Genomic DNA, 26,602 nt, shown 5'->3' with positions numbered 1-26,602 from the left:
CCCAGGGGCAGTAACAGTATTTAGATATAAAACAGGTTACATGGCTCTCAGATCCTGATCCTTGGCTCAGGGAGAATATTCGATGTTCAGTAACAAAAGTGAAAAATCAGACCTCTGAAGCAAAACCCTATACGTGCACCTATCCATGTCTGCCCTCTCTTGCTCCCCCTGCGACTGCATAGGACTGGACCTGTAAGGGAGATATGTATGACCTTCCCAGTGACCAGCCCCTCTCTCCCTGGCTCCTCTCCTTAAAGCAAATTTTCCTCTTCCTGCTGAATTAGCACCTACTTCAAACCCGGTCACCTTCCAGATCTACCACGCAGTACAGCACAGGGCAGCAGCTGGCTGCTGTGCCCAGGCGTACCACAGCTTTACCAGTGCTGGTGAGCAAGTAACTTTCATTAAACAAGTAAATGAAAAAAACAGAGGTCTATGCTGTTTGCTACTTGAGCAACACAGCTCTTTTCTGTAACTACCAGCTGACTTCCCCATCCAGATGCTCTGCACACAGAGATCTATACCTATATAATATGTACATGGATATATAATGAATCAAAACACAACTTAAGGCCTCTTGGGATGGACAATGTAGCCTGCCTCTCAGACATTAATGAGCAGATCAGTAAAAATAACTCTGCCACAGAGGTGCAAAGCACATAAAGAGATGGTCTGTCTCACTGAATCCGCAACCTCCCTCACTCCATGCCCTGTAGCACTGATTTAAGGTATAAATCTGCTTATTATTTACTATTCATATTATTGTAGTGCTGGATTCCTCAGCTGTAGATCAGGAGCTCGTTATGGTTTAGGTGGCTAAACCACAGCCTGGAGAGACACACACCCCTCCCACCCCAATCTCCCCGGTGAGGCAAGGGGGACTGCGTGCCCCGGGGAGCGGGCGAGCAGGGCAGCCCCACGGGCACTGGGCTGCCTGGCCCATGCCACGGGTGCTTTTCTCCCGCAGAGCCATCAGCTGCGGGGCAGGTCCTCACGCATTGCACCAAGCCCCTCTTGCTTCCATGAGAGCTCCCTGGAGCACGCGGCTCAGTTGATTTTAAGCCAAATGCATTCAACCCTGATCACATGCAATTCATGTAGAAACCTCTACAGTGGAGGAAACGATCAGTCCCTCCCTCTTTGGTATCCAGTCTCAGTCAGTATGCCAAATAGGCCCCTCACTGTTCAAAATCAAAGCAAAATGAAGCAGGGATGCAGGACTTCTACATCCTTCAAGTACTGCTCAAGTACTCGCTTGCAGCTCAACCCGATTCCCACTCGCTTTCTCCCAGGGCTCCTGGCTCGGAAGCTCTCGCTTTTCTCCCGCAGTTTTCACTCACACTTCGATGGTGCTAATGAGCCTCCTGCCTCTGCATGCAGAGAAGCCGCCCAGCGCATCCCTAGGAAAACTCGAGTTTGCAGAGCCAGTGGGAACAGCGTGCAAACCCCTGCCCACACACGGTGACCACCCAGCAACCACGTTCTCCTCAGATACCGACCTCAGCACACATGCAGGGAGCCCGAATGCTCTGCCCTAGCGTCCAACATCAAAAGCATTCAAGAAAACCACTTTTCACCTGATCATTTCCGAGAAGAACAGGTTAGATAAGAGACCGCAGCAGTCACCAGCTGCGTGCAGCCCCCTTTGAACAGCTTCAGTTGCCTTTTGCCGGAAAAAAAAAAAAAAAAAAAAAAGACTCCTTTTATCCTGGAAGTAGCCTCCATAGATCAGTTGCCTTCACAAGACCACTCAGGATAGGGAAGGCATGGCTAGGAGATGGGGCACTGTTAGCCACTCTTCCTAGCACTGTAACACAGCAGTACCTGGGGAGAACTGCAAAGAATCAAAGGGCAAGTCTAGACAAGGCATTGCTGAAAGGGCCTGACATCTATACTGGTGACTTTTTTAAAAATAAAGATTTATGCGCATAACTCAGAAAGCATAAATAAAATATCACTCTCCTAGAAGAATAATGAAAACAAAATTAAAAGGGCAAATAGTTAACAAATGAATATTGAATTTTTCTCTACCTCCCACCACTCTTCAGCCGCAAATGACAAATAACTATGAATCTACTTCACCTTAATGAACTTAACTGGGCCTTTTTAATATTGGGGGAAATATTAATATTGTTTCAGCCAGACAAATTTACCATGTCATGCATCAACAAAGATGTAGATACCTCTCCTCCTCCTGCACAGTTCTCTATTTCTTTAGACTCTCAGAATCTAGGAAAGTCCTAAATGAAATGTGAAAGCCTTTTAAAAAAAATAAAATAAAATCAGTACAGGCCAAACCCTACTTACGAGTGCTGAAATGAGCCCAGTGAGGCATGAATCGAGCAGGGGACAGAACTGAAGCTCAGGCACCCAGCAGCACTTCCCAGCTCCAAGAGCTGGGTGCGATGGTGGGCCACATGCCACGGCGGGACTCCAGGAGATGGGCAGCTACAGTGTGGGCTTGAGGGGAGCCAAGGGCCACCCCTGGCAAGTGTGTAGCTTGGGTTCCTAGTCCCTAGGAACCCAAGATACACATAGAAAGCATCTACACGCATTTCATGTCAACCTAGCTGCAGCCCACACCTGCTGCTGTCACCACAGCATGGGGACAGCCCTTCGTTCGTGCCTTATTTCTCCAGATGCAACTTGGCAAACATTTGCAAACAGTAAAACTCCTCCACCGTCCCTCGTGTCCAGAACATACCCCTCCACCTGACCCCCAGAGCAGCTACACCCTCCTCCCACCCCAGTCCTCAAGCCAGGGTGGCTTTTTTTGGGCTTTTTTTTATCACAGTCCAAACACGACGGCACTTGAAAGCATCCGTCCAACAACCGCTGCTGCCCCGGAGGCATGTGGGTACAGCCTCGGGCACTGGGGCCCTGCAGCTCACAATGGTTTCTTTTTAAGGATTATTTTTAATAACAATTTTTAACAGTTAGGTCCATGCATAGGGAAGCCAGCTAATCACACATGTCTCAGCAACCTGCTTTGTTTCCAGCCCAGTTCTTCCCCTCCAGTCTGCTGCCTTCTGGCAAGGAGTCATTAGCCGTCCCCGTCCTGCACAGGCAGTACCTGACGGCTCTGCTCCCGCGGCCGGTGGGACAGCCGGCCAGAGAGAGAGGCACCTAACCCCTACCAGAAGCTTTGTTTTCTTAAACACTAATCATAATTACAAGTGGAAAGGTTTTCCAGCAACAGCACCACCATGTGAGACTTGGAGACTGTTTCTCCGCCTTAAGCTGATCGCAGCAGCCTTGCTGGGTTCAAAGCCAGGGTAAGGCCATTTCTCTGCTGGGGAATAGCGAATTGGTGGACAGCAGTCTATTGCAGTTGCATTGCTATCATCCACAAAGGCCTTGGGTATGCCAGAAAGCAGCACTGCGTAAGGAAAGGAGTTTGTGCTTTGTCCGTCTGCGTCGAATGCGCTCCCCTGCCTCCGCGCAGGCGAGAGAAGTGGAGTTTCAAGCCGTCTCAGCAAGCTGCCATCAGGATATGGGGGTACTGGGGCTGGCACAAGCCAACCTGTCACAAAGCCACAGCTCTCCCTGCCTGCCATAAAGGGCACAGTCGTGTTTCTCTCCACCTCGGACCGCACCCCTGGGAGGAAGCATTTGTACCTGCCCACTGGGGCGGACATTGACATTTTTCTTTTACAGCATCCGGGGGACTGACTGCACCTTCATCATCAATGGCACTATCACCCTTAAAAATGTTAATGTTAAATAACATGCTGCCTTGTGGGATCTTCTCTGCAGTGCCTTTAGGAGAATTACATATATCCCCTGGGAGCTGGGGAAGCTGAACTAAATGGTCCACAATTGTGTTCATTGCCACACATTTTTAATGCTCAGTTCTTCTTCCTTGCTTCAGCCCTCCAGCTCAGACACACCAATGTACTAACTGCATTGGACGGGGCAGAAGCACACCGTGCAGCTGTGGGGCCTTTAGCTCACTAAACAAGCAGCTTAGTATCATAAGGACCTTGGGAGGGTAATTACGCAGGGCTGCAAGGCCATACAAATGGTGCTCTGCCACACAGGTCTGTGACAAGGTGATAGGTAGGAAATGGAGGGGCACTATGCAATTGCAGTGATGCAGAAAAAGCTGGATGCATGTCTCCAGTTTGCCTCTTCCCACCTACTTCAGCATGCACAGCTAAATGCCAGTGCTTTCCCACGACTCCGCATGCTCCGGGGGATCCCAAGAACATTTCCTTGACATTATAGTTCCACAATCACAGCAGATGTAGGAGATTCACAGCCCGTTAGGTATTTCAGATTTTTGGAAACGTGCCTAGAAACAAGGACAAATGTCCCAGGCTGGCACCTCTAGTGACACCCCACTGTCAGTTTGGATTTGTGGAGACCTTGAGCACACATTGCTTCTCTGCTGGATGAAACCCTACCACGAGCACTGGGACAGCAGTGCAGATGATTCTTCAATTATCAGCTGAGCAAGCGGTGGATGCATTTTCACTGGGTATGGGGTAGAAGAACACTAGATTTCACCAAACAAAATACTCTAAATGCTAGAACTGCATCTTGCCTTTTGTATAAACTTTGCAAAGTTGAGAGGTAGAGGGAGGGAAGGGATTTGGACAGACAAAGGCAATTACAGAAAAGAGCACTTTAAAGAGCTGCAGGGCTGAAGGAGGCCTTGCAAGGAGTTTGTCAGTAGATCGTATGTCAGTGCTACTGAGCCTACTGCTAGTTAGGGCAATGCCACGTATAAACTACAACTTTGGCTTGTATATGAATTTTAAATAAGCTGTTAGTACACCCAATGAATCTAGCAAGAGAATACCAATTTAGGGCTCTGACAGTCTACTCTATAAGACCAAGTAAATAACTGAGTAAATAACTCAAGTAAATTTCCTGACACTTTACTGAGCATGAGTGAACAAACGAAAAACAAAACCAGAATTACTTCTACAGCCAGGTATATGTATATACCACAGGAAACCAGAGCTAGGGGAGATGCTGGCCCACAGCACACTGCACCAGCCATCTTCCTTGCCCGCCACTGGGGCAGGCAGGAGGAAGCTGATGTCTTTTGTGCTTTTGGTGCGGATGGATGCAACAGAGCACGTGTTGGGCAAGCACCAACTGTTGGGTTTTGCTCCCAGGACATATATTATTAGGACATATATTGGCTTTTTCAAGGGCTACAGGATGTCTCGAGGCAATTCCTTACACACCTCCTGGAGCTCTTGAAAACTTCCGAGAACATGCCCATTCCTGCCTGCTTCTTCATCCCCTGATCACAATCATCTTTTGAGCATCTAGGGAGATAATACCTCACCAGGACAGAACAGGCAAGCTGACTGATAAACAAAAGGCACTCAGAAGAAAGACACTATTTGGATAAAGCATGTGGATCGGTGTTTTTCCCCCCCAAAGGTCTCCAAAACAACGTGAACTAGGAGACTTTCTCCAGGATGGGATCAGAAAGAAATACACAGAGTTTAAGGCTGAAGAAAAAGGCTGAAAAAAAGGTTTGTTTGCACCAATGTTTTTTTCCTGCCTATCAAGGAGAGAAATAGAGCACACGATAGACTACAGATTGTTCCTATGCATGCCAAAGACACAGGGAAGGTCACCCTGTAGCCTATATTCTGCTCACTTTTTTGCATAGATGATGCCTCTAAAGCTCTCTGGAATGCAACACTCGTTGCTGGTCCCATCCAGGCTAGGAGAACTTCCTGTCACTGTGTGCTCAAAGATTAAGCAATCTGCTGCCTAGAAACTCCACTGAGAAATATCAGCGCCAAGATCCACGCAAAACCCAAGAAAGCAGCAGCAGGAAAGCTCAGTGCTTAGTTTAAAAGCCAAGCCAAGTGCCCCTGACTCAGCACCACCACGCTTCCTTCTACCCTGGAAGCCAAGCGCAGCAGGCAATAACCTCTTCTAGCAACTTGGTGAAGAACCCAGACGCGACATTGCCTATGTTCACCTCACATTACTAATCACATAAGTGTACATTTGAGCAGTCCATTACCAGATGGCTTTCAGAATTATTTTAAATGTTAGCTTGCATTTTCTTTGAATATTTAAATGTTCATGCTGGTCTGTTTTCCTTTTCTATGCAGTGCATTGATTTATGTTGCTAGATAACATACCTCCCTGCCTTGCCAAAAGCATGCATTTGGGAATGATTTCAGGGCTGGTAGTAATATTTTTTTGCTCCTTTTATTTTGTACTTTATTTTTATTAACTTTTTTTGCTGGATATATTGTTAAAATAAAACTCTGTCTTGAAGAAACAAAACCAAAACCCCAACCCCCCCCCTCAGCTCTTTGCCCATCTGCTTCAGACACCATTTTCAGAGAAGTTAGCTCTGAGGCCATGAGCAAAGCAAAAGCAGTAGATATGTACTAACATACCAACCTGAGCTTCCCCTCCCTCAGCAAATTCTTGCCTTAGGCTCACGTGTGGGAATCAACCAGGTCCACGATGCTAACGACAAGATGCTTATGTTTAAGCAGCATGCGCTCAGCTATTCACCACTGTGCATCTCTTCTAAGCACAGAGGCATACAGTTGTGTACCTGTATGAGATGGTGGGACCAGGCGACATGTGAATCATGCCTGTGTTCAAGTGTGTGAGTAATTTCTATTATGGATACGCCTTCGACGTGTCAAGATCTCCTTCACCCAGCAGCAGATGCCAAGCACAGAAGACAAAACTAGTATTTGAACAGATGGAAGGAGGCAGATTTTCTACAAACACTGCAGTTGCTCATGTGTCCCCTGAACACACAGACACCCCGGCTTCTTCTTGCCTGCCCTCAGGGGTTAGCACTGACTTGGCCTCACAGCAGCCGCCACCAACTCCATTTAGGGAGCCCCTGAGCATGCACCAAGCTGAGACCTGGAAGGCAGCAGCTAATCCCACCTGATAGTTGCCCCCAGTGCAGTGCAGCACAGATTTTCATTTCCAGTCCTCAGCGAGGAACACAAAAGCACAGTCCCGTCTCTCGCAAACACCTCCCCATTTCACTCTGGGTTGCACTGTGGAGGTGGACGACCACGCCAGTTCCCAGACTGGTTTGCAGCCCAGTGCTGCTATGTGCGCTGCCAGGGGAGCTCCCCTTCCCCTCACATTCCCAAGCACACACAGTACTTTCCCCAAAGGAGGAGGTGGCTGGAGCACAAGGTGTAATGAAGGATCTTTCACCTTCAGCATCCTGATAATATACTGTCCATCACCATTCCCACCTGCTGGCTCAAGTGGAGGATCTGCCGATCAACATGAAATGCAGTCTGCGGAGCTGAGACTATGCAGCATGAGTGCTCCCCATGAATCACAGATGCTGGGGATATAAAACACCCAGCCACCCTTCCCAGACTCCTGCCAGCACAGACCCTCATTTGCTATATTTCTGAGCTGCTCCATGCTCCACTAGCAGAGGGGAGAAGTAATTTTACTTCAAGTGTCACCTGTGAAAGTTGCAAACAGGGACAGGAATAGATTAGCTTCTTATCTGCAACAAATAGTTAATAAAACCAGCTAGTAGCTCCGGAGAGAAGAGTCAGGTAAAGCAGTTTCCTTTCTAAACAACAGAGCAAAGTGTCTATACTATGAAGCAAGTTTCATTACAAGGTTTCTGGATGCATTTCTTTTCCCTAATCCACACAGGCAGCAAGCAAAGATGATGGTGCCTCTTCCTGAACACTTTTTAATAAAGCCCAAAGGAGTCCGAATGCATAGGACACTCTTAGAAACGGAGCACTTTGGAGTTATTAATGTTCTTGTTGCACCGGTTAACTAGGTTCAGTTTGGGCTCAAACACTCCTTACTCATCACTGTGGGCACAGATAAATTTGTGACAAAAAACTACTTCCTTTTGTGTGGACCGTAGCAGAGCATCAAGTGGAGTGGGGGGGAGCAAGTTTCATTCCTCAGTGCCCCTTTGAGGAGTGGCTTTCACTTCAAATTTATACAGAAAGAGATTCCCATCAGGTAACGTTACCACCATAAAAATCAATGCAAATACGTACGCCCAATATAAACTGCATTTCATTCATAAGATGAAGGAGGGAACATTTCCAAAATACAGGTGGGACACTGTAGCTCAGCAAGGGCCTCAGCCCCACCTGAACGGGGAGCACACCACCAGCGCAGGGAGCCCAACCACCACAGGCAAGGCTTGGTTTCCCCTGTCCGAGCACGTCTACGCAGAGTAGCCCAAACAATGAGTGGAAGGATGCTTAAATGCAGGGCAGAGGAGGCTTTGTACTCACCAATCCTCAGGGAATGGGGGCTGGCAGCGATCTTCATTAGCCACAGCAGAAGGAGCACCAGAGGCGCCAAGACACGGGGCATCTTCTATAAATCCTCATGGAGCCCTTTGGTGGTCTGGGCATGACATAACTCTGCAGAGAGAGAACACACGGCACCGTGAGCACCTCGGCTCTCGAACCAGCAACTCAGCAGGATGACACTGCTTTGAGCCTGCCAAGCACTTGGGACAAAGAGTCTATTTACCAAAGGAGGAGGAGGAGGAAGCTATTTACAGACTATGAATTATTCAGGAATTGGAGTCAAACTGGGCAAAGAGCTTCTAACAAAAAAATGGAAAAGAAACACAAGGAAAAATCAAAATATTTCATCTTGGCATTTTTAGCGTTTCCACAAAAACAAGTGGAAATCAATATTGAGTCACATCTCTAATGTTTCTCCCCCCCCCTCCTTTTTTTCACTCAGAGCAGCCTGCAACTTAAAATATAATACTGACTTCTGGTTTTAGGATAGGACAAAACATTTTCATACCAAACCATAATTTGAGAGATGGGAGTCAGAGACAGAGAGTCACTTTGGCCACCAAACTAGAAACAAATTCTTTGTACTGCTCCAGCCCCAATGACAGTCACCACCTCCTTCCCTGCCTGTCACGTGCAAAAGGATTCAGGACAAGACCAAGAGCAGGACCATTTTTTTCTCCTCTTACAAGGTAACAGCACTCCCAACACACATAGGTCTAACTTTCAAAGTCCAAACACCATCAAAATGAAGAGCAGTAAGTGGACAATCCACAAAACTCTCATTAGTACAGATATTGGCACTGGTTGTCCCACAGCAGATTCCCACAGCACACTTAAACAAATTTTTAACAAATGCCATTTTAAACAGCTACATAGAGGGTAGATTTTACTTTATAGGAGAAATGGTTGTCCCTCAGGTTGATAAAATTATCTCTACAGGCAGCAATGTCCTTAAATGCTGACTTTGAGTATTTCATCTGTTACCTTATCTCTCCCTTCTCCAATTTTCTGGCAAACATTCTCACGCTATTCCATTTGTCTAATTCTTGGGCCAAATATTGAAGTCCTGACACAGGCAAAGTCTTTAATCTGCCTTTGAAGTCACCAGGAGTTTTGTTCAAGAAAGACATAGCTTTTTACTTGCAATTTTTTCAATTAAGCTATTTTTAGGTTACATTTAGACTTCCACCTTCTCATCTCAGCACGCTTCAGAGGGGCTATCCCCTTTTTACGGGCAGGCAAGGGAGGCAGAAGAAATATTGAGACGTGGCCGTAGGAAAGAAGGCAAGACAGGGGCTGAGCAGGGAGCCCCTGCACATTTTCACTCCCTGTAGCTTGTTCTCTTTCTGCATCACATCTCCCTTGGGAAGCTCCCACCAGCAGCCCTGCCTTCTGAGTCCCAATTCTCTCAGTTCAAGAAAATTGAGGGACCCCCATGCTCAGATGTCCGTTGGACATTTGAAGAACATCCTGATTTCAGAAGTTGTGTGCTCAACACATTTTTAAAAAGCTGAAGCTGCCAAAAACCACCTGGAAACCATTAGCCACCTCCGAGAAGGGCAATGGCATTCTTTTTTTTTTTTTTTTTTTTTTTTTAGTGGGAGTTACAGAGTAATGCCTGGGGAGGAAAAGCCCTAAAAGGTTAAGCGCACGGCAAATTGGTTACTTAGAAGCGTTGGCAGCAGCAGAGACAGATTATGGAGCAACGTATCATTTGAGCACTTTGAAGCAGTTATTTCAAAACTTTCCAAGTTATTGACAAAACAGCAGGATCACGTCAAATTTACTCACACCGGTATTACAGCCCAGGCTGTGGAACTGACGCTTGCAGCGCTGAAGTCGCACACAGGCGCACACACATCCTCTCTCAACCCTCCTTGAGGTCTGCACCCCGAGGAGCTGCATCGCGCTCAGCGTCGGCTCCAAAGCCACTCCCCAAGACTCACAGTCTTCTTTTCCTCCTTTAGGTCCCACTTCTTGCACCGCTACCCTAGGCATGCTTTCAGTGCAAAAAACATCCTGAGCAGCCCTTGCTAGCCAGCGGTGATTAACAACGACATCTCGAGTAGCAAAGCATCTGATACAGGACCTCAGATGCGTTTTGCCTTCTTTCTCCTCCACTGCCCCCTCCTGCCTGGCCAAGGCAGTCTAGAAGAGGCTACCGGAGCTGTCAGAGGGAGAGAAGGGGAGAAAGTCTCCAAACGCATCTTGAGACACGACTGAGAAAAACGGCAATTGCTCATCCCCGCTGTTTCCCCTCCACGGCCCCGCTGCGTTCTGCCAGACACTGACACGTTGCCTCTTTGCTCAAAAGAGCAACTCGACAAAAGGTGTTTGTAGCAGAAACTAGCAGAAACCTTTGGCCGCGGCACTCGCCAAGGAGGGCGTAGGGAACGGCAGCACGTCGGGTGCGGCTTGGTCCCAGGGAAAGTTGAGGCGAACACTCAGATTTGTCAGTGTTTCTCACACGAAATGAGAAGAAATAAGAGGAGCAACCACACACAGAGGTCGGAGATGCAAAAAGAGCCAGGCCTGAGAAGATGTCAGTACTAAAGCGGGTTTCCCTGCCACAGTGCTGAGCTCATTCCTCTGGTAGGGACAGTGAGAGACGACAGCCCTTGGGTACGCTCCCCACCAGCCTCCTCCTCCACCAGCATGCGCTTCTCCACAACCTTAGCGCAGCTGTCTAATATCATCTGGCAAGGTGTTTTAAGACCATGTCTTTGTGCGGATAAATACGATCCCACCTGCAGCAAACACTTTGTATCAGCATCTAAAAGGCAGCCACTGCGAGGGAAAAGCAGGGCAGCAGCCTAACTGTGCCTCTGGACTAGGGCAAGGAAAAGCAGACATAAAACCCCACAGTTTCCAGCCAAAGCAGTGGAGGGAAATGCCTGCCTGCCATTTGAGGAGGATGTTGGAATTAACATCCCCGTCATTCTCTGCCAAAGCACTATGGGATCACCATGCTAAAATGGGTGGTTCTCATTTTAGACTCTGCAAAAACAAACCGTATGAGGGTAACGACTCTAGGCAAACTACGAACAGCCAAGGATTGGGAAAGGGTCCGGTGACTTTCAGCTCCAAAGGACAGACCTCAAGGCCACCTCTCGTGTTTGCAGCCTGGTTTGGTGAAGAGGCAAATTACGAGATTCCCAGAGAAGCAGCTGCCTTTGCATCACCAGCTTAGAGTTAACAGCAAAGTTAAATAATAAATACAGGGCACCCGCTGCGCTCTGCTACGTGAGCGGCAGGGTTGTAATTACCTAGAACATGGAGCACAGAGGGATGCTGCGTTCACCTAACACATTACCCACTGCTAAGAACGGCTTCCCAGTACTTTGATTTTTGAGCACGAACCCAAGAAACAGCTGTCAGCAATAGAAATACACCTTGGGGTTCACCAAACAGCAGAACTACACAGGCTCCTACGACCCATACCCATAGACCATCTGGTTGATGGAGGTGCTTGCAAAATACCCAGGGAGTGCAACACAAGGACACGTCACTGCCATCACATCTGCACCACTGAGCAGTGGGAACAGACACTGGACTTCAAGACATAGGATGAGAGAGAAAGGAGCGAGAGCATTTTTCTTCCTAGCCTAACATCAAAGTTTCTAACTTGCAAGGAACAAAGAGGTATTTCAGTCCTCACAGCTCTCCATCTCCTGAAGTTCCTCCTGCCTCCTACTCTCTAAATTCAGGCACAAAAGTGTGGTACACACAGTTCAAACCCCTTTGTTGTAAACTAATTTTTGCCTTGCTGAGCTAGCCATCCTCCCAACAGCTTTTGCTTCCTTACAGCTGCAAGGTGCACCTGTCTCTCTCTCATCTCCCCAGGAGAAGCCATAAAACATGCTTTCTGCCCAGGTCCAGCAATGATTCAGAGGTACAACTGGGGCATCAACTCCAGCGCACTCTGAAATTCCACCCAGAGAGGGAAGGAAGATTACATTCTTCTTTCACGCAACACAAAGCAGAAAGCCTTAGAAGCCAAGAAAACACTTAAGAGAACAAGGATATTTAGAAACTTGCTGCACTAATTCTTGTGCATGTGAAGATGACTTATCCTGGACTCATCCTCACCACAGTTTGCTGGAAATAAATCAAACCAACTTCCTTTACTGACGTTTCCACCAAGAACTTGTCAGCCTGTACATTTACAGCTCGTGCATTAATGGTTCCTCTTTATTGTACTGGCGGCGTGCTATGATAGCAAGCGAGCCTGGTTGATGGCCAGCTGTTATAAAGCAGTCTGAATCTGCTATCCCCAAAAGGAGTGAGCTGGCTAGAAAAGAGTTTCATGGGTCCTTCAGGGTGGTACGTGAATTGCTGAATAGCTGGTGGATCACGAGCTGGCCCCTGGCTTCTCTCTGCACAGCACAAGTATGTAATTCTTTTTCTGTTAAGCCCTTTTTCATCTCTAGCTCTGAAAATTCAAGAGAATAAAATAAATCAAGACTATACTGAATAGTTTTGAATTCTCTCTGGAGATAAAAGTCTCTAAATACCAAGCAGAATTATGGACGATTTGCTTCTCAGAGGAAGCAACTTGCTTCTGAAACTACTTATACAATTTTAATGACTCTGTGAGATGGTACTTTTCTTTGTTGCTATCACCACATCTTCCGGATATTTTGAGGTTTTTGCAGAAAAATTCTTAGACAATACAGCAAAAGCCAAAAGGCAGAATAAAATGTTAAATCACAGAATAAAGCTCTCCTGAAGCTGCCACGCCAATAGTGAAGATATCCCTGAACAAGCCACCTCTCTTCTCTCCCTCTTGTTCCCTCTGCCCAACCTGCCAAGGACACTCAAGAAATCCAGGTGCATTGCTATTTCTGTTCACACTTCCAAAGATACTGCCACCCTGCAAAATCTGTTTGCCACCTGGCCTGCCACATCTGTCCTGCCACATCTGGTCCCAGCAAGCCGGGGAGCCCTGGCAATGGGCTGCATCCCAGCAAGACAGGGCACAGCATCTCCAGCTGCGCTGGCACGTCGCTCCACGGTCCGGAAGGCAGTGCCAAGACCAGGCTTTCAAAAACCCCAACGTGTGCTTTATCCTGATGCAACCTCCGTTCACTTCTACTGCAAAACCCCTACGCCATTGTCTGCAAGCTCACTGAGAAACCACAAACACCCTTTAAAAATTGTCAGCAACTTCAATCTTATCCAGGCGATTGGGAGGCAGACTTTTACCCAAATGCTAGTTTGGAGGTGGCTTTGGTGTTGATGGATCTTTCTGTGCATCACCAGAAGCTTGATGAATGGTGAGAAAATGCAGCTCAAGCAAAGCTAGAGTAATCCTCACAGCTGAGACAACAAATTTAACAGCTGCAGAGCAGCAAGGAATTCTGAAAAACTGTCAGGAAATATCAACAAACAACTTAACAGAGCCTTTTTCATTCTTTCGACAAGCAAAGAGAGCTATTTCCTTTTGCAAAGCTTCATCTGCAGAGAGGCTCAAATTTAAATGGAACTGACAAGAGTGAAGGAACCTGAAAAATATTTCAACAAGTGACTGTTGCTGGGCTTGAGAAAGTGCTTGTGTGTCTCAGGGGGAGGAACTAAATTGCAAGCCTGCCCCAGGGATACAAAGATGTAAGTTCAATTAAACTAAAAAATCACGCCATTTAAAGCTACGAACAATATGTTTTCCTCTGCGAAATGTGTAATTAGCATGGGTAAATCATTACCACTAGGTATTGTTGCAGTCAAAACCTCAGTAAGATTGAGAGAAGGATCAAACATTTATAAAGAGAATGAACAGCTAGAATTACAATAGTAAAGTTAAAAAAAAAAAAAAAGGAGAAAATAAGGTTTTGGATGGCATATAAACCCTTCACGCTGCAAGGCACTGGCTAACTCCCTATGTTTGAGGGTTAAAAGAATCACCCCTTGGGGCAAGCCTCCTTACACTGCTCTGGAAGCAGCTAGTACTAAAAAAGGATACTTAACAATATGAAGCACAGCTCTGTTCCAGTCTAGCAATTTCTATGTTCCTATAAAAACTATGTCTCCTTTTAGATTTCATCAGCATTAAAGAGCCTGCTTTACTTTCAGCCACCATGCCTTTCCTCTTCTCGCATTGTCCTCACAACATTCGCACTGTGGCTTGCCAGGGATGAACTCATCTCAGGTGAGAGACAGACCAGTGGTATCTCTCTTCCCCAGGTATCCGGGGGGTAAAAGGACCTCCGACTCTCCATCACACCACAGTGACTGCACAGCTCCGTGAGGGTCATTCAGTTAGCACCAGAGTAGGTGATATTCAAGAGAAGGTGATATTAGTGATAAACACCTGCTCAGCTGATACATGAAATGGATTTTTTTTTTTTTATTCTCCTAGCCGTGTTCTTTTATCTCTCTCTTTTTCTTTTTTCCCTCCCCCATTCGTGACTTCCAGAAAAAGAAGCAAGAAACTTCAAGGAGAAAAGAATTCTGGAGGCAGTGAAGCAGAAGGACGAATGTATTCCTGACATTTCATATTCCTGTGGATTATTTTCTTTAACTTTCTCTCTCTACAATCCTGTGTTCTCGTCTCACCCTTCTCAATCCACCCCACCATTAGAAAAGCCTGATCAACTTTTCCTGTGATAGCTTAGAGATAAAAGCAATATGTACCCATTCTAATTCCTCATACAAGCTACATATAGACTCAGCTATCTCAAAGTTAGATTTTCCCCAGCATTATCAACCACAGAGCTGTGAACACAGGGAGACTTCAGCAGTTACAGTTTCAGGCTGAGTCACAGGACATCTCCATTCAATTATCCGCTCCTCCGCAGGCTTGTCACAGGACCTATCAGGCCCCCCAGGGTCAGTCAATACTTGAAAGCTTTATTGGCACAGCAAAGTGAATTACGAGTGTGAAAACCCCACCTGCCCCCTCGGAATCCTGCTTACAAAAGTCCCCTTACAGACATTGACTTGATAGCGTTAAAACTCGTTTGTTGGGGCAGCTTATTTTATTCTAGGAACAGGTTTAAGCTGATTCTCCGCTAGGAAATTTTGCCAGTACAACCACACTGGCAAACCCTTCGGGCACACAAAAGGAGCCCGTCTACGTGCTGCTGTCCCCTGTCTTTCTGCCTTGCTTCATAGGGCACTGCAAGGAACAGCAAAGCCTTCAAGCACTACAGCGACGAAGGAAGTCCTATGGCTGTTGAGAAAATAGACACCAAAGCGCATGACAGGATGGACACGCACAGCACCATGGGCAAAACACCCCGACCTATGAAAGCACTAGGACCATTTGACAGGGCTGTTTAGTGCAACCCTGCCTCGCCCTCCCCGGCAAAGCCACCCGAGCCATGCTTCTGCAGCACGGAGCTGGGATGGACGAGCTCTGGCCAGCTTCACAGTATGACAAAGAGGACGCTGCCTTTGGCTGCCCCATCCCTCTGCCACAAGTTACCCCTCCTGGCAGCAGAGGCAGCAAAATGCCATCTTCGCCTGTGCCTCAGCCCCCTCGGGTTCACAGCCCGGCATCGAAGCTTATGAGCAGTGATTTACACCACGCACAGAGCGGCCGAGCCAAGGAGATGCGGGGCACACATGCAAGGCGAGTACAGGACCAGTACCCTTCCAAAGCATTCCAGCACGACCCTCCTGAGATCATCTACCAAAAGCCTCCCTGGCTGTGACAAATCGCTTCTCACTGGGAAAAAACAACGAAAAGAGAAAACTAAGATCATGTGGGATTTTCTCCCTCCCTGGTGCCCACACTTTATTTTTATTAACAAACAATAGCAGTTAAAAGCACTGTGGTCTCACACAGCGATGTCTGCTCTACCCACTTCAGACAGTCTTAATTGGCTTGAAGCTGTTATCTTAAAGGAAAAATCACGACAAGCCTGGGGGAAGGGGAGTGTCTGTAGGTGGAAGGCGAAAGGCAGATTTTCTGCCGGCTGAGAAGGACAGCAAGCTGCCATTAAAAAGGGGCCAGAGTTGTCTGCACCAGTACTGCTCCTCTGACCTCAGAGCTCTATGTCGTGACATCACCTCAACCTTTTAACCATTTTATGTACACTGCTAATGATAATTACAAGGCTGAGGGCTGTGTACCTTGGATAAAGTTTCTGGACAGGTTTGACCCAAATTGTCTAAAAAGAAGTGAGAAAAATCTTTGTTTACCTCCACACACCTGGCACTCACAAAAGCCTCAGTGTATGGCCTTGCACTAGCTGTTTCTCCCATATAAAGAGGCCAGGGCTCTTGTATCAAACATTATGCCACTTTTATTCAAGCAGAAGACTCCTACCCACTCTGCAGGTCATCAATTCCGTTAAAATACCTCTGGTGCAGGAGAGAGCGGCTAGTTTGCACTGCATACAGTATGCAGCCAAGTACAAGCGAATATTTTCGGAAGGGGAAATACAAACTGATCTCTCCAGCTGAGGTGGCACAAGGAAACTCCTAGGTGAGCAGAATCTCAATTGCTCAACAACTCTCTTCTTGCAAAGAGGCCTGTGGGACCCTGAATAAATAAAAACAGTCAGAGCCTTGGCTTCATAAAAAGCTTAAACCAGGAATAAGAAAAAGCCTTTAAACCAACAATTGTTTTACATTAAGAAATAGATAAAAAAGGCTTTTGAAATTTCAGTTCTGCTCCCATAGAGAACAAACCCAACACAGACACGTGAACCAGGGACAAGCCACTGTATGAAATTGGGGACATCAGCTCTTTTGCAGAAAATATCCCTCGGCAACACTCCTGTCCTACAGCAAATGTGGAACCACAAAGCAAAGTAGTTCATTTCACTGGAGGGTACACACAGCCCCAAGTCAAACCATTCCTCGAAAGCAGGTGGCAGGACACAAGCTCAGCCCAAATACTGCTTTCTCTTGGGCTGTGTATATGGGGGTGAGAAGAGCCAAAAATAAGACTGAAGAGTCAGAGCGAGTGCAAAAGCAACCCTGGTGCCATCTCCTACTGTGCCACTGGCTCTTTTCCTGGTTTGAGGCAAGTCAGCCTCTGCGCAAGCTCTACCAAGGTCAAACATATACCTTACGGGGCAGGCCAGAGACACAGACTTCATCTAGCAAATGGTTGGAGATCACTAGGCGGCCAGGTAGGATAAAGAGCAAGCCAGGCATCTACATCTTCCCAGTGCTATGCCAGGAAAGGACACATACACACCACACAATTTTAGCAATACTGTGTCTTTCCCTGGGCAGTGTAAGACCCAAGTACCCAGATGGCATTAAACCTTCAGTTCTTCAAACTTGCCTATTTCTCACTAAGCTGTGATGCGAGTGCACACGCTGGAAGAAGAAACCAAGACCCCAGCTTTATAAAGTGCCAAGGACTGATTTCAGAATGAACTCCTTTAAGAAACCCTTTCCATGAGACCTCCTTACACTCAATGTATACCCTTTCACCACAGAAAACAGAGCTGCTCAGAAAACCAATTTCCTGTCCTCAAAACTGAGGATTTTTCCAGTTCTGCCACACTTCTTCACAGTTCTGTTTTGATAAGTATGTACACTTTTGGAAATCTGCTTTCAGCCATTTGGCTCACAGCAGTTGAACCTTCTTCAAGATACATGGTCTTGCAAAATACCAACTTTTTCTTTTGAAGGAGATGTTCAGGTTTTGGGTGGTTTCTGCCCCCCCCCCCCCCCCCCGACTGATATTTTTCCACAAAATTTCCTTTTATCAAAAACGCTTTGATGGAAAATTTTCAGCTCTCTCAGAAGAAAATAAATCCAACAAGCACTGACCCCTATTTGCTGTTAGTGAAGAATTACTGCTACCACTGAGTCTCTTTACACATGAAGGAAGTTCTAAAATATGAATTGGATCTCTGAACATATCAGAAGTCTAGGGGGAGAAAGAGCTCTTAAATGCATCAACCTGATCTCTGGGCTACAGAAAGAAGATTAATCTATTTATTTCACTTAAAGTCTCTGGCAGATTCAAGAGGAAAAAGAAAAGAAAACAAAGACGCCTCTACCAAATCAACCTGCAAGAAGTGGTTTATGGCCAAAAAGCTAGTTTTGCTTCTTTTTATAGCTGCCAAAACTGTAAGTGAAATAAATAGATTAATCTCCCATCTATCACCCAAAGAACATTTTGATACATACAAGCTCAAAAAGCCTGTAATTTGAGGCTAGGAGGAGGTAATTTGTGAATGGCTGAAGATGATGTTTGTAAGACTTGGTTTGTGTATTTTAACGGAGCAAGAATTTTGGGGTGTGCATTTGGAAGACAGTAAGCATATGCATTTGAAAGGAGGTGGGAAAGAGGACAGATGCCAAGCTAAGAATATGCACAAGAAAGCATAGGGGTGATAGGCGTGAGAGCAGGCAGAGGAGAAAAGTCTGCACAAGAGAGCAAGGAAACCTGCAAAACTAAAGGTATGCAAGAAAACCACAGGAGTTAGGAGATGCACATACATGCAACGATAGAGCTGCACACAACAACCAGATGCAAAAGAGCAGCCGGAGAAATGGAGTGGCTTGTAGCAATAAATAGTCTTGCACAGGAAAGCAGAACCGAAGTCCAAACTGGTAAGTAATGTTGCATTTAAGAGGTGTTAATTTGCATGAGAGCTCTTAATCCTGCTTGTAGCATAAGTGACACAAAAAAGATTTCAAAGCAGAAACTTATGTGTTTGATTAACAGTTTAGCACCAGAGAGCATGCAATTAGAGGTGCAGTGCTACTGTGTTACCAAGATGAAACATCCAAGTGGAGGAGAAGAGGCAGCCCTGGCATCTCCCCCCTGCTTGTTGCAACAACAGGCCAAGCAGCAGAGAAGTGAGGGGAGTCCGGGCCACATGAGAAATACCACCCAGACAAGGGCAGAATATGCTAACCTCCCTCACTGGGTCACTGCAGAGCACGTGAGCCTGAGGGAATAGGCTTTTCATTTAATCCAATAGAGATTTTTAAAAAGAGTTCACCGGGAAATAGGTCCTCACCTTTTTGGCTCAGCAGGAGAAGCACCCTTGTAGCGGTGATGGTGAAAGGACAGAAGAGAGACAATGTTTGCCGACAAAAGGAAATTTCTTATTAGGCCTGTCAAAACATTACTGGGTGAAATACCAGAGAAATCTTCATGCACACACCCTTGGGAAAAAGCTGCTCAGCTTTTCCCCTCATGACAGCACAGAAAATTCAGTAAGAGACATGACTTCTCTCCACAGTCTTGGATCTGGCATCTCTCAGTTTCTCACCATCCTCTTCTCTATGTCTCGTGGCCTTTAATGTATTTATTCTAAGGCTTGGAGGCTCCTTCGCCTAACGGGGAATATGGGCACAGAGCAGCTTGCCTGATGATACAAGAAATGCTTTTAAACAAAGCACCACTCAAGTTTCATAAGCCTCAAGATAACTGCTCTACATCTAGCTTATCCTTTGCTTCTCAAATATTTGGCCACTTTGCTTCAAACACGGCCATAACATATACGACTCTGGACAGCTGCAGACTTCACATACTGTTTTGCCTAAGTTATTTACCATTTCTCCCTTTAGCAAGCCAAATGCCATGAGTCCTCTCGCCTGCAGAGACCTTGCCCAGACAGCGTCACTCCTGCAAAAGATCTAAGCAATTCTACACTAAAGGCCAGCAGAGATCTCTAGAAGTGCTGATGGGACATGCACTCCTGAATTGCCATGAAAACTAGCCTTAGGGAAGCCCTGAGTAAAAACCCCACACCCAGCAAAGAATTTCACCACTAATTCAAATGGAGCCTGCATTTTACCATCACTGTGAAGAGTTAAGCATGGGATACATCTCACAGACACTTAATGGGCCCTTACTCCGTCCTTACCCGAGTGCAAGAATTCCCTTCCTATCTGCAGTGTGATATAAGCAGAAGAATGATGCCACAGTTGCAGACTTTATCCAATGTGCAGCAAGCAAAGATCACTTGGCTTCATTAACAAAACATAACAGACAGGCCTACAAAGGCACAGGACATTGCCTCAGTGTGAAAAACAAATTTGTTCACAGAACAAATTCATTCTGACCACCGTACCTTTCTGTTGCTCCAAGTTAGCTATAATCAGGCTGTCTGTGCTCCTGACTTAGCAGCGTTCTCAAAAGTGCTCCCAGAGCACTCATCCTCATCAGCGATATCCAATTTCCAAACTGAGCAAGGAAAAACCCTTTCTGGAGTTGGCTTTTCAGTTGTTTTCATCACTGGCTTAACATCAATTCCAGTTAAATGAGGGAAGTACAAAGGGACTAAGTTATGCCCACGCTGAGCGCTCTGAAAACCCTGATCATATCATTCTCTTGCAGCTATAAGCATAAATTGTCCTCATTAACCAGCCTTAGACCAACTTTAATGTTTGCATCTTGACCTATAATCTGTCCAAAATCCAGCACCATATTCTGATGCAGCTGTTATCCTTAAGCCCAAATTCACAGCCTGTCTGATCAGATGAGCCAACAGGACTTGGACATCTGACATCCTGAATTTGCTCTTTCTGATCCAGACACTTCTGGTTTGGTCTCAATACCAGAGAAAGCAACGCACAGTTGTACTTTCAATACCCACTGATGTGCCATCCCTAACCAACCTGGAATATGATGGCCAGTTTCCAACCAAATTTCATGGGATGCAGACTCACTAAACCATCAGATTCTACAACTTTCATGAAATAATAGTCTAATAGCAGAGAGGAAGAATTCTCCACAGACGGAAGGACTGCAAGTTTAGCTCAAGTCCCATTAGGCACCACGGAATCCACAAGGGAAAGATGTTATGCATGCCTGAAATATAGGGAAAATCATCAATTAGAGCTTACTGAACTCAGCCACAAGGCATAAACTGTACGCCAGGCTGCCTTAATTCCCCAGCTCACAGGAACCACTTGGGTTTTCTCCCCCCACCCTCTGGGATTCACTTCAACTCAGATACACTCCAAGCAGAGGAAGTTTTGAGCAGTTGTGATTCAGCACAACTCATTTTGAACCAGTTTCGAGCCCAGCAGGCTTCCAACCATTCCAGCTGCCCAGTAGCCATCAGCCCAGCTGATCATTGCTAACTGCTGTCAAATGGCAGCCTGGCAGCCTCTGCATCTTCTCCTGCCCCCAAAAGAAAAGCTATTAATACTAAACTCCACATTACTCCTTTCCAAAAGTAGCTTAGATACTGCTGGTAGGAGAGGGACAAACACCCAGAGGGACAGATAACACTGAGCATTTTGAAGGTGAACGAGGGTGGTCACTCATCAGACCTCCAGCCTGAGCTCCTTCCCCAGCCCCACGTGGAGCAGCTCTTCCTCCCCTCCATCTCTCAGCCTGCTTTGCCAGAAGTTAAATCACTAACATTAGGGGGCCATTTTCTCTCTGCCACCCCCCAACAAATGCTGTTGCTTAAACAACAAATCCTCAAAGAGTGCAGTGAGATGGTGACCCCAGTGTGCAGATGCCGTTATTAACAGAACAAGGACAGCCTGGTGTGTGCAAATAGACCCTTAAATTAAAACCAAAACCAACCGCCATCACCTCGATTGCTTCCTGTTATACGAATCGTCCCTGCCCTGAAGACATGTCGCTTAGGAAGCTGTCTGCATCCACCACTCCGCTGTCTTCGCTCAAAAACCTATTCTACTAAAGCAGCTCTTCTGCTGAGATGACACACAAATCGGGAAGGCTATTTCACACCTGGATTTCAGCCACTGATCTGAACGTCGTCTGTGGGAGCCCACAAGGTTCATGAGGGACTCTAATTTCACCCAGTGACGCAAGCATGCGTTGGCACAAGCGCCTGCGGAGCGCGGAAGATGTGATGTGGGAGGAAGGTGGTTAGATACTGACATAACAAGACAGAAATGGTTAACCGCACAGCCCAAACTTCTGCAGTGACACCACGCAGGAGCCTGGCCAAGTGCACAGCACAAACTCCTTTTTCTTCAAGAGCAGTTTTAGGGAGGAAATGCAGCAAAGAACGATCAGTGCAGAAAGTCTTTGACACACCAAGGAAAAAAAAAAAAACCCACAAATATTCTCAGCAATAAACAATGCATAATTTCCTATTACTGAAGTGCTGGATTAACTCTGGCCCCTGAACAGCCTCAGATATAGCACCCTACAGGACCTCATCTGACAGCACTTCCAGCGAGCTGCTCATTAAGGGCTGAACAAAGACAATGCCCCTTCAGATCAAGCTTCTCTCTGAAGTTGCAGTGCTTTCTCCCTCTCTCCTCACAAGCAGGCTGTACGACTCTGCAGTCACCTGAGCCTCCTAAAAACAGAGTTCATTTCTCTAGACAGTTGGTGTGGATGTTTATCCCAATGGCTCCCTCTCTGGGTAACCATTTCACCCATGAGCTGTGCAAGCTCAATGGCTCCCCAAGCCCAGCAGCAATCACTCAGGACAACAGGCTGCTGAAAACAGAGGCAACTCATCTGCCTGTTAGATGTGTGCCTGTCCTTTTTACCCTGGTTCCTACCTACAACCGAGCACCCCCTTCTCCCATCGCCATGGCTACCAAAGCTGCCTTTTTGCCAGTTATCTGCCAAGCGCCCATCCTCACAGGCAGGAGAAATGAGCACCTGCCCTCTACTGCTATATAATGCAGTCCCTGGGAATGGATCCCACTGTTCTCCCCATCTCACCTATTTATCTAAGAAAGATGGTTATGTTTTTCCCACTCCTTTGCTATGAACTTCCTTGGCCTTGTTTATCGTCAGAGCACCCCTGCAAAGGAGGGCAGTGCTCTTTTAGCTGACATACAGGCTGGCACATGAGGGCGCACAGCAAGTCTCTGGTAGGGCACATATAGCCCCCACAAAGCCCCACGCAGTCAAATTAACATCAGGACCACTTGTACCATCGGAAAGGGTGCTGAGAGCAGACATAGCAAGGAAAGGCATCCTGAAGTTTAATGGGAAAAACCTGGTGCTACACAACCCTTGGGCCGTAGCAAATCAGGCAAGACTCCCAGTTTCATTGAAACGCTGCCATTTCTGACTGCCGTCCTCCACCACAGCCTGGGAGTGCAGTACATATCTGCGGGAGTGAGAACAGCTCTGGGCAGCAACCTGAAATCTCTGCCCTTCAGGGCTGCTCTGTTCAGCCAAAACGATTCCTTGATCTCAACTTTGCCAGCCTCGAACACCTTCCTCCAGTCTCAGCCCAGCAGAAGGTCAGCGAGGACTGGCTGTGCTCACAGGCAGGGCCCACTGGCTCGGCGATGAGACCCATGGCTGGGGGCACAGTCCTACCCCCACGCTGCCTGCAGCTTCCTGCAACACCATCGGGCCACTCTCCCGGAGAGGTGTGTATGGAGGTGGAGAGGGGTATCTCAAAATGGCATGTCTGGGGAAGAGGAGGAGTTGAAAACACTGAGCACTCAGAGCTTGAAGAGGCCACATTTCTTCCTAAAAGCGAGCAGGCTGGAGACGGGAGATGAGCATTTGAGTCTCAGGGAAAGAATGGATGGTCTCCAGATACTTGAATTTATGTCAACCTGGAGACTAGACAAAGACCCATTAATTCCTGGCCTGTCCAAGCAAGAATTGGATGAGTGACAACTTTAGCATTATGACTTCAATGGACCATCTCCCCAGGGTGCCAGGGAGAAGATGCTCTTTCTGGCTCTGCTGTCCGAAACGCCAAGAGAGATCCAAATCAACCACAGCCCGCCATCCTCACGTTAACGGCCAGGAGCCCTCTTCATCCTACGTGCCTTGTGAAGGCTGATAAAGAGAGCTGCCTGGCAGCGCTGAAGTCTTTGCTCTTCCTTCACCCGCCTCCTCGCAGCTCCCTGGCCTTTTCTTATGAGACTGACTGCCACTCATGCAGGAATTGGTCTCTGGGGAGGATGGGGGGCACAGGATTTTCATATCCCTCTTTTTGAGCTGACAGCAGCCTTTCAGCCCAACAACAGCTCAAAACGCTTGTGAAGAGAGATATTTTTATGAGAGCTCACCCCCCCCCGAAATCTTTCCAAGCTCCTTTTCTTAGGCACTTTGAAATAATTAAAGTCTTCCATCAAATTATACTGAAGATCTTTATGAAAAGCCTTTAATTTCCATTCGCTTAATGTAACTCCATCCACCAGATGAACTCTGTGGGGGGCTTTTTTGTTTTGGGTTTTTCTTTTTCCGTCTCTTTTTTATTTTTTTTTCCCCTCCTAAAATATCATGCTGGGAAACTTTAATTTGATTTTAGCCTGACTAGAATTTTGGGCTGTGCCACATCCTGTCAGCCGATCACAGCTGCAGTGGTAATCTCAAGCTCTCTTTAACTTCAATGCGTCGCATTTAATCAGCTCATGGTCGGCAGCAGCAATCTCTGTGCGTACGGTAGGCATGTGAGTAAAGCCTCCAAGTTAGCAAGAAACCTAAAGAGCACCAGATTCTCCCCGAACCATTACTCCCTCCTACAGGCATGCTGAAATATCAAAAAGTGGTCCAGCAAGCGTAGGCTTACAGCAGAGGAGGGAAGGTTTCATGTTTTATCTAAATAGGGGAGATTGCTAAGTTGACCTTTAGCTCACAGAATAAACGGCAGGGATTTTCCGCAGGGCAAAAATAGCTCTTTCCACTCCAGTGACTTTTTCGACTGATAAACCCCTTAATGAACAAGAAGTTTCCCAAAAGAGAGCCAATATCCCCTTCCAAGTGACTCCCAGCAGACATTGGACAAACCGTGACACAATGCCACAGTTCAGCGCAAAACCGCAGGAGCCGCTGCAGTCAGATGCAGCTCAGGACGCCACCGGGGAAGCGCAAAAGTGCAGAGGATCTCCTCGCGTGTGCCAAAGCCTCTAGCTGCAACTGAAGGAACCAAGCCTAAGAACAAACTCAAAAAAAATCTGAATTCCCCTGTCACTATTGCTGTAGCAGTTTAGTCTCTTCAAAGCCTATTTGCCTTTACACAAATGAAGAGAGTCTGCTCCCCAAACTGTTCAGGCCATCTGTGTGCTGCACGTTAACATCTCGGGAGGGTGAGCTCACCGGCGCTAAACACAGAGAGTCACAGAGTGCAAAGGAGGGATGCAGAGCCCGCTCTCTCCCACGCGCCTCCGGCTCTGCGCTCCGGCAGAGGCAAGAGGCAACCACCTACACAGCCCGGGCTCTCCGCAGCGGTGGCAGACTGCCTGCGCAGCCGAGAGACGCAACTCTTTCCTGGGGCGAGGAAGAAGCTGAGGGAGCAGAGCCAACACCTTTGAATAGCACCAGGCAATTGAAAGGAAGCCAAGGAAAAGGGCGGATCAGGAGGGGCTGCTCCCAGAGGGGACTCTGCTAGGAGGGCAGCATGAGCTCCTGTCCAACACAGCCAGCGTTTCCCAATTTTGGGGGCTTTCTGCAGAGTCCTGCTCCCGCTGGTGCTGATCCACCCCTCCTTGTTGGGTGGCCAGCTGCCTCATGGCCAAAAACATTCACCCTGGCGCCAGGGTAAAAGCAGTGGTGTTACATAAAGGAGAGAAACCAAGGCTCAAATCAAACCGAGTGAGATGCCCACAGCCAGCCTGCACAGCACACGGCAGAGGAGAGGACTGAGAGAACAGAACCCAGCCTGGGGGATGAGAAAAATGCCCACAGTTAACACATGTTCTTGAGTGAGAGTGGCACAGTGTTAACTGCAGCCAAAGACAGGGAGAGAGCCAGGCACACACTTGGCAGATATCTGGGTTGGTGCGAAATGGCTTATCAAGATCCATGCAGGGAAAAAAAAGAAAAGAAAAAAACCCACAAACTGCAAGAAACAGGCTTCAACTGCTAATAGTTGAGAGCCACAGGGCAAGGAAAGGAGAAAAGGCAGAGGGACACAAAACTGCTCTGTGCCCTAGGAGAGTAACCAGAGCAGGAGAAAGGAATACAGATGCATTTCAGGAGCAGGCAGTGTGTTGGACTCTCCCACTGATATAATTCAGCCCTTAAACTTGGTTTGACCATGCTAATCTGAGGATTATATCCCAGATTACCCCAGAGCCAGAAATAAGAAAAGGGATGCCTGTGTGCCTGTAGTCACTTCCTAGCAAAGAACGGGACCAGCCAGCACTGCATGCAGAGATACGACCCTACAGGGAGCACGGAGCCATGTCCCAAAACAGCCATGGGGCTCACTCTTTTCCAGGGCTTTTTAGAGTGCTGCAGAAGTTCTCACGTTCTCCCCTCCCTCCCCCCTAAAAAAGCCCTAAAAAAATTGTGACACCTCTGCCAGGCTTTGTGAGCAATTTATGAGAATTAAAGCACTGGCATGTGGTATTCACAGCAGCTGCTCAGCAGAAGGAAGAAGATGATGATAAACTTGTGTTTGATTTTGTCATTGTAAGCACACAGCAGATGCTGGGAGATAGGGTTAAGAGCACTTTATGGGGGCTCACGGAAGCTAACAGACAAGCAAGCAAGTATGCATGAA

General features: G+C 47.1%; 1 protein-coding gene across 1 annotated transcript in view; it reads right to left on the bottom strand.

Moving 5' to 3' along the window:
• The window catches only part of GRIK4 (glutamate ionotropic receptor kainate type subunit 4), a 210,758-nt gene that overhangs the window by 130,980 nt on the left and 53,176 nt on the right, over positions 1–26,602 (bottom strand). The window contains 1 exon segment of the mRNA XM_069788072.1: positions 8,244–8,375. Coding sequence (XP_069644173.1) covers positions 8,244–8,325 — 82 coding nt within the window. The 5' untranslated portion in view covers positions 8,326–8,375.

The sequence above is a fragment of the Haliaeetus albicilla genome, chromosome 7 (genome assembly GCF_947461875.1).
Source record: "Haliaeetus albicilla chromosome 7, bHalAlb1.1, whole genome shotgun sequence".
NCBI lineage: Eukaryota > Metazoa > Chordata > Aves > Accipitriformes > Accipitridae > Haliaeetus > Haliaeetus albicilla.
This window is presented reverse-complemented; position numbering and strand designations above follow the sequence as displayed.